This window comes from Motacilla alba, chromosome 2 (genome assembly GCF_015832195.1).
Source record: "Motacilla alba alba isolate MOTALB_02 chromosome 2, Motacilla_alba_V1.0_pri, whole genome shotgun sequence".
In the NCBI taxonomy this organism is placed as follows: domain Eukaryota; kingdom Metazoa; phylum Chordata; class Aves; order Passeriformes; family Motacillidae; genus Motacilla; species Motacilla alba.
The window spans coordinates 130421803-130434982 of record NC_052017.1 but is presented as its reverse complement, the minus strand read 5'-3'; the positions used below and the strand labels follow the sequence as shown (position 1 = coordinate 130434982).

Genomic DNA, 13180 nt, shown 5'->3' with positions numbered 1-13180 from the left:
CCAGCCCTGCATCGTGCTTTTATTTCAATGGATGAATCATATTCTGGTCTGCAGTCAATTTTAAAAGCCAGTATGATGCTGCAATCATCTCTGCATTTGAAACTCTGAAGTGGAACGTTTGGTCTTGTTTTCAAAACGGTTTCCACTGGAATTTAAAGAACACAAGTGGAAAAACATTTCTGCTAGCGTACTCCCAAGTGCTGTGTCAGGAAGCCCAAAAATGAGCACTTACAGTAACCTGAGGAATGCACATTCCCAGGCCAATTTGGCTTTATGGGTGGGGGCTGCACTGCTCCCCCCTCATCCACGACTGCAGATGTACTGGACAATAAATATACCCAGAGGGAAACAGGTGACACTCCAGCAGAACTGCCTCAATGCCACGCTAGGAAACAGCCTTAAATCCTCTCTGTGCCATGTCGGAAGCACAGGCTGACAGAGAGGCAGTGGATCAGGCTGCCCGCCAGAGCCAGCCTCTGCTGCTTTTCATGCAAAAGTCTGGAAAAGGCTTCCCATTAGATCAGAGGTTACATGTGGTCTTAGCTACTGCATCTGCTCTTCATGGACCCCCTGCATCAAAGGCGTGGGTGTCAAATAAAATAAAATAAAATAAAAATCAAGAATAATTCTGGATGGCCTCACAATGACTGTTTTTTTTGCAAACGAGTGGTTGGCGGAAGTTGAAGAAATTTCATGCATAACAGATATTTACTGAGAAATTTCTCTCCCTTGAAACAACCAAGCACCACAACCTCCTCTTTGAAAGTAAACAAACAAACAAATAGAAAAAAGATTTTTCAAGAATGCCCAGAGCACAGTGGTCAGGAAATGAGGCAATTTTGTATCTGGATTACATTACCTGAAACAAAGCAAATAAAAATTTTTAAAAAAATATTTATAAAAGCAGTTTATGAGATTACATTAAAAACAATTGCACCCACTTTTATTTAAGTAAAAATGGCCAAAACTCTGCTAGCAAAAAACTAACAGTTAGCAGATGCCTTTTTGTTAAATATAGGACGAGCATTTCATCGAAAAGAGTCATTTTACAGGATCTTTCAGTCTATTTTTACAGATTCTCACAAGTAAACTCAAAAACTAGTTTTTTTAGTGCCATTAACTAAGGAGTTAAAATTAATTCCATTAATTTATTTACTTTGATTTTAAGTTCCTGTACCTTGCAATAGCATAACTGCGATCAAGCCGCACAATTACAAACCGCAAATGAAGCAGTTAAGCACAACCAGAATAAAACTGAGTTAACATTTCAGCAACCTAGTAAGTCTCCTCCTTCTACAAATTGACTTTCCAGTGGAAATGGTTGTAGAGAAGACTGAGGAAGCACAACCATTGGGTCTTTAGCTCCCAGGCATGCAAATGCTTCCACATCCAGAGACTGGTCTGATGGAAATGTGCTGCTACTGACTGATAATTAATAAGCTAAGAATGCTGAACTTTTAAATAGCCTATTTCCTCCTATTTAATTTTTTAAGTTCTTATTTCTTTCATGCTTCAGAAATTAAGCTAGAAATAAATAACACAGTTAGTGTTGGAAGAGCCAAGTTATTTGGATAAAATTTGGTGTTTCAGCCACTGTACAATGCTCTGTCTCACAAAGGGAGTGATAGTTTAATGTGCAAGATTGTGAATTTTATGCTCTATTCAAAACTAATAACAAAACCCTTGTCCCAAATAAAATACATATGGCTTCATAACAGTATAAAATCTTCATTTCTACATAATGTTTAAAGCAGTAAACCATCATGAAGCAGTAACCCTTAATTCTGTCACCAGCCCAGGACTAACTATTATTCTCTTTCATACAAAGCTTCATAAAACAGAATGTCATCAAATTACATATTAGAAGCATTTCTAAAGTCTAGAAAATATTTTTTGACTTCCAGGTAGACAACATATTTCTTAGAAATACACTACTGGGAGGTGAGGGATGAAAACCACAACTAGATCCAGACTATCACCAGATTTTCTTTATCCTGAAGTTTTTTTGTGGAACTTATGTCAACCAAAAAATAAGACCTTCCTAATTTCTCTGCTTTGCAAAAATTTGAGGCTTGTTTTAGAACTGTGATTTTTTTCTTTTATAAAAGCTGTAAGAAATGGCACAATATTTCACAAGACCTAAATCTCTGGCTGTTGAATGAACAGTATTCTATTCTTCAGAATTTCACACCAAAATTGATAGAAACAATTTTTAAAACATTCCTAAAATACTCTTATGTAGTGTATATGCTGTAGAATGCATAGAATACATAGAATGATTTTAAATGGTGGAGATTTTATTTGCATGTTTTCAATGTAACATAAATATTTCATATATGGCTTAACTATGTAAGTTTAACCATATTAGTTTAAGCAATGTGAAAACACCCTCACAGTTTTACCAAAAAACTTTATAACAATGTAATTTTACTTTTGCTCAGACAAGTCTCAATTCTTAGGCTGTGATCAAAATTTGCAATGTTATAGGCCTGAAGTTTTGAGCTGCTGCTGTGCTGTTGCCTATCTCCATAACAGGATCGGAAGCACACAATATTTTCATTAGGTCTGTGATTTGGTTGGTTGTTTTTTTTTTTTTTTTGTTTTGTTTTCAAGGGGGAATATATTCCCTCCAGTTAAAATACAGATTTGAAATGTATCTTAGGTTCTCTTCCCTATTCTATACTAGATAATAGAGTTAGTTCCATGCATATGTATACACCCAAGAGTAGTCTTCAAGAGAGGCTAACTATGGTTTAACAACATTCACTGCAATTTAAATATCATTGGTGCCTTTTTCCCATTCTCCAGTCCTTGATATACAGAGAAATACAGGAATATAGTGCATGTGTATAGTACAGAAGGAGACAAATTAATTTGGTTCTTTCAAATAAACTTTATATTGTTCCTCATTTGGATGATACATCTCTTTCAGACAAAACTGTCAGCAAATAGTCACAATGTCAAGAAAAGTTGGTGTGATCAATGAAATCAACCACAGCAGGACAAAAAATGCCACAAAAAGCTCCTTATTCTGTATTATATGATATGCAATATATAGAGTGTGTGTAATATGTACACACATACATATATATAACACACATATATATAACACATACAGTTCATGGCTATTTTCCCTCTAATACATGTTAGAAATGAAAAACTGAAATTTCCAAAACTAACACGTTCCTATAGAGGCATGACAACTTTCATCCTAAATTATGTGATTACCAGCACAGCAGTCTTCCTAAACAAGAGGCAATATAAACTTTATACTACCTCCTTTGCTGAGTGAATTAGTGTGTAACTGGAAGTGCGCCTCAATTTTATTAACTTATTAATACATTTAGGATGGTATTTTTAGCAACCACCTCTCAAACTCTTGAGAAGAGCGCTACTGCTTTGGCAGCAAGCACAGGATTCTGTGTACACAAGGAAGGTACTTATTTACTGCCCACAAAGGCAGCAGGATGAGACCAGGACTGCTGCCTTCACATAATGTATGAGTCCTACCTCCACACTTCTTTACGTTTGCCTGGCATGGAAACATAAAGCCAAAGAAAAAGGTAAGGCCCATCTTTAGTCTCCCAATGAGCAATCTATGGTGACTGAGGAGCTCTCAGGCTGCATGTTCCTACTATCTTTATTATTTAGAATTACTGCCATGCTTCTGTGCTCTCTGACGCACTTTCAATTTATAAGAAGACTTTATTACAGCTTGTCCTTTGTAGAATTGCTGCCATAGACATGAAGATGGTGAAAGACTTCAGGAGTCAATTGTAGAAGCAGAATGGACAGAACTTTGCCCAGTTCATTGGTGGTGGCAGCTTGTACCAAGGACACGCTTGAATGCCTCAGACATGAGAAATGAAGAAGTCCTATTGCATCTTTCCAAAGCACTAAATTAATGAAGATGTGATCTTAGACCTACTCCAAGTTTCCTTCAAGCTTCACTTTGTGAATTTGCTTCACATTAATTGCTGCAATGACATTTTACATAGTATGTAAGAAATACACATGAGAATCTGGAGTAAATCAAAATCATGACACAAATGTGTTTCATTCAAGGCAGGACAGAAGAAGAACAGCAGAGAAAGACAAAACCAGAAGGATTAATAAAATGTAGCAGACAACAAATCTCCCTGTTTTAAGTATCTTTTCTTCCACTGCCTAATCTTTATCACTGTTTAATCCCTCTTAAAAATTCCACTGCAATTCAGATTTCTGAGAACAGATTGCATTTTTAGTCTTTTGCATAAGCACATTATTTTAATCCTAATTTTCAAAAGATACAATCTTATTCAGCACAGATTCGGTAAAGCTGCACAGAAAAGTGTACTACTTTTCACAACTCCTCTGCTGGGAATACCATCAAGAAAAAACTAGCAATACCTACAGCTCTCATTCAGAAAACAATTTGAAACCCCGTATCATTCTGGCTGTATGTTCACTTGGAACTCTGCATACTCATTTACATTTTTTAGGGTAGCACTCCAAAATGATATATCTCATGAAATCAGTGTACCCTATACTGACTGCTAGACAAATGAATTGCAATCATTGGATTTCTCTCTTCAGCAGTACAGATAAGGCAGAAAAAGAGCATTTCCCAATATTTTCTACTGAAGAGCTATTTTGACATCTCTCATTATAAACTCTGCATATGGAATTAAAAAAAAAATGCCTTTTTCGAGAGATGGAATTTGCTGCAAAACCCTATTGCTCAATAGAATGAAAAAATACATGACATCACTTGATGCTGTTTGAAAGATCACCTAATTTTTTTTACAGCTTATGTCCAAAACACCAGGTGATTCTACAGTGTTTATCCTTACATTTTATTGGTAGGCTGGTATAGGAAAATATTGTGACATTCAGTCATAAAAAATACTCTTTATGAAATTACCTTGGCCTACAACCTTTACTTGCTTAGAAAACTTTGAGAAGTGACAGCAATGCAACAATCCCTGTCACAATCTGGTAATGAGAAAGCAATACTAAGAAACAGGAAGAACTGGTTGCTAAAAGGTTAGATCTTAATTAATTTCAAACATTTTACACACTTAACTTGATTCAGCTGTGAGGTGTAATTCTAAAAGTATGTATATTTAGCGACTGATATTTAAAGACGTCCTGAAGTTCTTTAAGCTGTTTTCCACCACCCTCTGTAACTTTTGAGACATGCAATCATTTTCATGGTTCTAACCAGGACTGGATGTTAAATGCTCTTACCTGTACATTTGTAGTCTGAGGTGACTCCTTTAAGGCCAGCGTCGAACACTGAGATTTCTACTTTTTGCTTTCTGTGGTGGCAGCTGAGGAGCACAGAGGGCTGTGATACAACCAGGTAGAGAAATGGCTGCAGCTCTATGTCCCCTGCTCCCCGGCGCCCAGGCTGCCGCACAATCGTTATGCCCAGGGCTTGTCGAGCAGATGACCTCGTGGAAGCGTGCAGGCTTTCCAGGGACAGAAGAGCTGGTTTTCTGCCAGCAGACGGGGGAGGGTTACTGTTCAAAAGATCGTCTGCCGTGACAGAAGAGATGCATGGCTGACTGGGCTTCTTGGTATCATGGCTGCTGCCTGAGACGGCTTCTGGAAGGTTCAAGGAGCTTTTACTTATCTTCTCACCGTCTTTCTGATCTTGCACTGATTTTGATTTAGGTGAGGCAGTGCATGAGTACGTCATCAGTGAGATTCGGCTTGCTGTAACAAAAACGTCGAAGGGAATGAAGTTGAGATTCTTCACGATGGAAGACTGGCGGGAAGGACGGGCAATGCGGTGCTGGCTGGTGCCACTGTGCTGCTCGATCTGAATGATCCTGATCTTAACACTGTCGCTGCCAATTCCACTGTCCTGAGCTCCACTGTAACGGGAAGAAGTTTCAACTGTTCCTCCATCAGCCACATCCATCTTCTTCTGTTCTTGCTTGGAAACCTGCAACGGAAAATGTTATATTAACTTCTGATATCCATATTCCAGCTATTTCCACTTCAGTCACAGCAAAAAATCACTACATAAACATGATGTCAAAAGACAGAATTACAAAAAAAAAAATCTGCCAAGTTAACTTTAACACAGTAATCACTCACGAAAACACAGCAGGTGTCTGTTCCAATGAAATGATGACTCACAATAGCTGAAGAGCCAAAAAAAAGTAAAAGTGAAAAAAAAACCCCAAGCAGTAAGGATTTCTAGGCTTGGAAAGATTTAAAAATTAAACTCTTCATTTAAAAAACTCTAAAGAATGTTTAAGAAATTTATAGATTAATATAAACCCAAATATCTATTAAATAATGTATTGTAAATGAAAGCCTAGTTGGAATTGTTTTCCAATTTTAAGCACTGATACTCAAAAAGTCCCCTTTGTCACTAAAATTTTGTACTGTAATTAGATGAAATAGAACATAATAATAATCCAATACAATCATAAAAAGACTAAACGGAAATTATAATCAGAAATGTATTGAAAAACATATTGTAGAAAAGTATTTTTCTTAAGAGTCATGTTGTTATGACTTTGTAAACTATCATCACAGCCCCCTCAGCCTTTTCCTCTTCAGACATGGAAATCCCAGCCTTTTTAGTCTCTCCTCACAAAGGTGCTCCAGCACCTTCAATCTTTTTAGCCTCCCTTCTCTCCTTCTATAACTTCACTATGGCCTTCTTGAGTACTCTACAAAGCACCCAAGAAGTGGAACCACTAGAGTTCTCTACAAAAATGAAATGCTTCTTCTGTTTTGTTCTCCATCTCCACTCAGATATTCAGTATTTTGTTAGCTTTTTTTGGCTGATGCTGCACATTGACTCAATGGTTTAATTTCTTCATTGCAGGACCTATTTCAGTAATTTCTTCTTATCTTGTCCACCCAAATGAATCTTCAAAAAGTGAAATACGAACTAGGGCAAAGAGTACCTTAAATTCCTCTTCAAAAGAGAATAATGAACTAAAAGTAAATAATTTGTCAGCAACTTAACGACAGGAATGAAGGGCAGTGAATTTCTCAATTTCTTCAAATCTCTGTGGTCTTTATGCAGTAATGTTTTAGATTCTACATGTACTGCAGAAATTGGGTTATGAGGGAGGTAAAGAAAAGCAGGCTTTTTAAACCTTCCTTAATATTGTGCTTTATGGAACAAAGGGAGCAATCCCCTCTCCTTTTCTTTAAAGGAATGAAATACTAGAAAAAGTATTACAGAGGAAATTCTAAAACAGAACCATTAACTGCTGAGATTTTCTTTGAAAAGGTTTTTGCCAGCTCTGGTTACAATCTTTTCAGATTCACTCATGTACATATTTTTCAAATAACCAATAAAATTCTTTGCGGCTGTTTTCTCTGTTTTCTGTGGCAGACTCGTATCACTGACTTGTAAATGTGATATCACTTTTAATGCTGCCTCTGTAAAAATAACTAGAGACCATTTTAATGAATCACTACATTGTGAGCCAAGAAATCCTCATTCCTCCTGATATCCTAGCAAAGTTAGGCTATTTACACCTCAGCCCCTCTGCCTGGCAAACTATAGAGTGCTTCACCCATATCCTGCACTGATGGCACTTCCAAAATTGGTACAGATGGTTTCATTGCTCATGTACTGAGGGCAGGCAGAAAGAAAGGATGGAGCTGCGAAAGAATCCTGCCGTATCATTTCATGGAAATGCTGCCTGTAATTAAGTTGAGGGCATATGCTGCTAAACCCAGCAATTTTTAATTGCTACACAGACATCAGTTAAGTCTAATGAAAAATGTTTTCAGAAAGCATGATTCAGTGGTGAATGACACTCTTATGGTTACTACATGATATATTCTCTTTTCTTCCTCTATGCAGAAGAAATTTCTTCAGCTACCTGACATTTAGGTTATGCATGACTTGGTCAGAGGAAATGAAAATACAGTGTCATCCACTAAGTGACAACCTTCCAGGGAGAAAAGCATGACATGTATATGATAAAGTGGAGGAAGAAATCGCAGTGCTTTTGGTTTCTGAATGGATCCTCTCTTCTCACACCTAAACAGATTTGAGTTGAAGCCTAGTTCTTTTCCTCTGCCTCTTTTTATCATTAAGTATTTATTAAATATTCTGGTCTATACAAAGCACCTTTAGGAAGGTAAGAAAGAAGCTCTGCCTCCATCCCCAGTCAGACTATAGGTTCTCTGTGCAGACTGCTGCAAGAGTGCTAATTGGTCCCAACTGCTGAGTTTCCTGTTATGTGGACATTCAACTACAAAATCTTTAGTGAGACCCCAAATCAATTCACGCAGGTCACTGAGCAGCACTCAGAAGGCAATTTCTGCTCAGTATTAAGCAGTATGGAATATGAACCAGTCCACAAAAGGTGAAAGACACCATATCCTATTATGGTTTTCCATGCCACCCGGTTTCACAATGAAACTTTGACTTATGTATGGTCTTACCACATATATTATAAAGGTTGAAACACGTGAATAATGATTTGCAAGACAGCTGTACATAACACAACTGGGTACAAAACAAATGTGCAGAAGTACCACTGGAACTTCTTGCATCAATTTCAGCTCAGTAGAGCATCAAGCCTTCCAACAATGTTTCAAAGTTAACCAGAAGATATGCCTAGTAATAAACCTGGGAAGCATTTAGGTATTCCTCTAATGGGATAAGAAGATGAGAGGGAACAAGTCTCAGTATAACAACTCTAAAAAGATTCTTTGCTCTGTTATGGAATAAATGGGCCAACACTTTAAAGATGTCAAGAACAGCAATATCATCTTGCTGTTAGCAAACATAATGGTAACATTTATCATTGGGCTGTATAATATCAATTCTCTTACTCTTTACATAACCCATTTAAAATGAACAATAAAAGTTTTCTTTAATTAGCTACTGGTGTGCATTAACATGATCATGATTAAACCATAAAAACCAACGGTACATTACTCTGGTCCCCTATCCCATGTGTTTTAAATTATTTTAGTTGAAAATGTACTTTGAGTCCCTTTTAAAAGTTCGACCTTCTGCTTTCAGAGAATTAAATGCATATTACTATAGTGGAGAAGATAATGTTTCAGACCTCCAGGCATATATTAAACACACTGGCAGCACATTAGACAAAATGCTTTACTTATTAGATACTTCCTATTCTAAACAGTGTCATCAAAGGCTAAAAACAAAATCCATATAAAAGCTGCACAATGCTTCCACACAGAACCTGTGCCAAAATCCCTGTACTTTCCAGCTAATGAGGAAAGGATGTGTACTCTTAACATATGAATGTAAGATTTTCCAAGCATTCACTTTAGGAAACAGGACTATTGATTCCACATGGCTTATGTTAAATGAAACTGTATTGGTAAAATAACCTTTAAGATATTTGGCATGATAACTATAATTAAACTGTATTCAAAGGAATAAAACAAAAGGGAATTTGGTTCCACAATAGCTAATTAAAATAAAATGAAAAAACACAGCATGTCATCTATCAAGATAAATTGTTATTGTTTAAGAACTATTTAAATACTGTTAAAATATACTTTTAGATAAAATCTGAAAGGACTGGAAAAATATTTGTGGTTTAAAAATGGATAGTTTGGTGAAGAAAAAAGTATAGGACGCTGAAATTTTAAGCTGAGATAATAGCTTTAAAGCCTTGAGCATAACCAGATGGTACTTCAATCAGAGGTATACCACAGTTTCACTGTCAGAATAAGTTGCAATATGGAAAGGTTTTCAATTGCTAGAAAAAACACATCAAGATGATAGTTTACTTCTTAGATCACTTCAGTGCATTTTCTTGTCCTTTCACAGTTCTATATCCCATCAATACTACACACCATAGAAAAGGTGTTGAAAGCTACACTGGTAGCTGGGGAACTGTGGTTAATTCTTCCTTTTCATGTGTTGAGATAGGTAACTTGACTAGCTTAACCTCTTGAGTTCACTAGGGCACATGGCACATATATCTATCAAGAGAAAGGGCATGGAAATGGCATGTCCTGTAGAACACACACAGATAAATACATTATAAAATCAAGGATCAATAAATAGATTTGCTTTTCAACATTGACAACTAGTCCCATCTAACGTCACTGCAATTTTAACCAGGTAAATCTTACTTATTTTCCATTTCTGATTACAATACTTAGATGGTAGTGATGTCTTCAAAGTTTACTGCATAAAGAGCAGGAAGAAAATCATCAAGGTAAACACAAAACCTAATACTTTATACCAATAACTAACATATTTACCAAATCAAAGAGAAGTGTTTTACAACAACTGGCAGATTATATTTCTTAATCTCTCAAGAATTTTCAACAATAACAATGTAAGCATGTGCAAATTTAACTATAAACATTTTAATGTTCTTTTTCTGGTATGTCACAGAATAATTCTTTAATTAATAGAATAACTGTAAGCAATATAATCTTTGGAAGTGCAGCCGCTCTAGAGAAAAAGCATCTACATCTGAATAATTTTTCCAGCTTCTCATATTAATTATGGTCATATAATTACACTATTGAAGTAAAATTTCCAGTCATTTCTTAACTCTGATCAAAACCCTTCAGCCAATCATGAGCTCATGCTTCACATTACATAAGTTATGGAAAGACTCACAAGTGTGAAACCACAAAATCAAAGTGCCAATCACATCTGCTCCATCACTGTTGTATGTGACCTAGTTTTAGGCCTTATTCTAAAGAGTATTAATATTTACATGGAAATAAAAATCTTGCCTAGTGGACAAAGTAAGTTACCAAAAAGGAATATACTCTTTTTTTTGTTTTCCATGAGGTAACACTGGATAATTTCTTGTTGGTACTAAGTAGTTCATCTTCTGCATTGAGAAGTTTCCAACAGTTTAGAAATTTAGTTAATGTATTATTGTTATCTAATAGACCTTTTTTTGCCACATTGTTCTACTGAATATTCCAACTAAAACAATTTTATTATGTTTTGCACATGAGTTATATGACCAAATTTAATTCTGACCATTATCAAAATTATTTTGCAAATTGACATATTAATTTCACACGGAAATATAATGAAAGACAAACATACAAACATATTTGACTATTAAATTTTGTCCTCCTGTCTAATAAAGCTCCAAATTAAAACTTCAGTCCTCTTATTAAATCTAGACACACTGCTTCTATTTGTATCAATCCAACTGCAGAAAGAGTCCTTTATAACATGAACCTAAAGCTGTCCTCCAAAAGGGAACTATTAAATCAAGCCAAAATGAGGCAACAAAAATAGCAGAGATGCCTGAAGTAGTTTATTTCATAAAAGTCAAATGGGTTTTTTTCCTCTAAGGAGTTTTCTTTTCAAACAGAATCTGTTGCAAAACAAATGATGCCAATTTGAAGTGTAATTGTGTATATGAGCTTCTAGACCTACAGAATTACTTCAGATGGGAACTGCAGTTTTCACAATACTGCAGGAATTGCATGCAAGTTGTGATGGCAAGGAGCAATACAAACTCAGCTTCTTTGTGCAATGTTTTCCCAGCTCATCAAAAGTAAAGTCAGAGGCTACATTCTGTTAAACACTGATGCAAATATTCATAAATCAAAGCTGTGTTAAATGTTCCAATTGTAACAGGGATATCCAAGTGCTAAATCCTTTCTAATGCCAACAAAATTATTTTTTTTCATCTTAATACAAACAATATGTTTATTTTGCTACCCTGTGAAGGCCAGTAAGAAACTTGTGTTCCATGTTTTTTTCTTTCCAAATAAAGGCTTTCAATTTAAAAAGACCAGTCCGAAATTTGGCAGAGTGTTTTTTCTTCACAGCCTTTTTTCATTACTATTTTTACTAAAAGCATTAGCTTTTTGGTGTTTTTTTTCATATTTAAATTCAAAATTTAAGTTCATATCTTTGCTTTTATACAAAAAATAATGGCTTAAAACACACATTTATTTTAGACATGGTGAGGGTTTGCTCAGTTTTGCACACTTTTTTATGTGTTTTCTTTTTTAAATTTTTGGTTTATTTTTGTTTGTTTTGGTTTTTGTTTTTGTTTTGTGTGGGTTTTTTGTGGGGGGAGCCTTGTTTTAGGTTTTTTTCTCCGTTTAAAGCCAAGAAATGGCATTTTCCCATGAGAGTCTTCTTGCATGCTTCATCTGGATATTTTCAAAAGCAATAGCTGAAACTTCACCCTGACTTTGAGCACATACAGGACAACCACGGGATCAGGCCCAGCCAAGCAGAGGTTTAGGAAAGGCAGATCCTGCCTGACCAAGCTGATCTCTTTCTATGAGCAGGTGACCTGCCTAGAGATGACTGTTGATGTCATCTAACTGGACTTGTGCAAGAAGACATTGACGTGCTGGAGTGCATCCAGAGAAGGACAACTGAGCTGGTGAAGGGTCTAGAGAGTAAGTTCTACAGGGAGTGACTGAAGGAGGTGGGTTTGTTTAGTCTTCTACAATTGTCTAAAGGGATTGCACCAACATCAGGGCTGGCCTCTTCTCCGAAGCTAATACTGAAAGTGTAAGAAAAGTCTCAAGCTGTGCCAGAGGAGGTTCAGTTAGGACATTAGGAAGAATTTCTTCACTGAAACTGTGCTTAAGTATTGGAATGGACTGCCTAGGTAATTGGTGGAGCCACCATCCATCAAGGTGTTCAACAAACAACGGGATGTGGCACTCAGCACTATGGTTTAGTTGCCATGGTGGTGCTTGGTCGAAAGTTGGATTGTTGGATTCAATGACCCTGACCTTGGAGGTCTTTTCCTACCTTATTGATTCTACAATTCTATGACATTCTCAAACACTCCAGTATCAAGATTTTGGTGTCAGACTAATTTTACCAGTCTCAGTTTTTGGTCACATTTCCATGCAGTTTAAATAATTTATTTATATTAAATATGGAAATATGAGAAATATAATTCCGAACATGAGAAATTTAACAAAGTTATTTACTCCCATTGGAGTAAACTTAAATATTCTCCCATTGAATGATATTTACCATTCTGTAAAATAAATCAAAAGATGCAGAAGGAAAATTCCAATTATCTGGCAATAATTCAAACTGGAATTCAACAAAGCCTCAAAAGAAAAATGTAGGCATATTTTTCTAAGAGAGGATGAATGAATGTATGAACAATAAAAAGTCATTATTGTAATGTGGTAAAGTAATTTGGTACTTGACTTTCATAATACAGACTCTATCTTCAGTCTCTTAAATGAGTAACTGTACAGTTAA

At 35.9% G+C, this 13180-nt stretch overlaps 1 protein-coding gene across 11 annotated transcripts in view; it reads right to left on the bottom strand.

Moving 5' to 3' along the window:
• The window catches only part of VPS13B (vacuolar protein sorting 13 homolog B), a 427964-nt gene that overhangs the window by 111668 nt on the left and 303116 nt on the right, over nt 1-13180 (bottom strand). For all 11 annotated transcript variants that reach the window (XM_038130163.1, XM_038130155.1, XM_038130158.1 and 8 more), the window contains one exon: nt 5230-5932. In XM_038130163.1, the coding sequence (XP_037986091.1) occupies nt 5230-5932 (703 nt within the window). The remainder of the gene's footprint in view (nt 1-5229; nt 5933-13180) is intronic.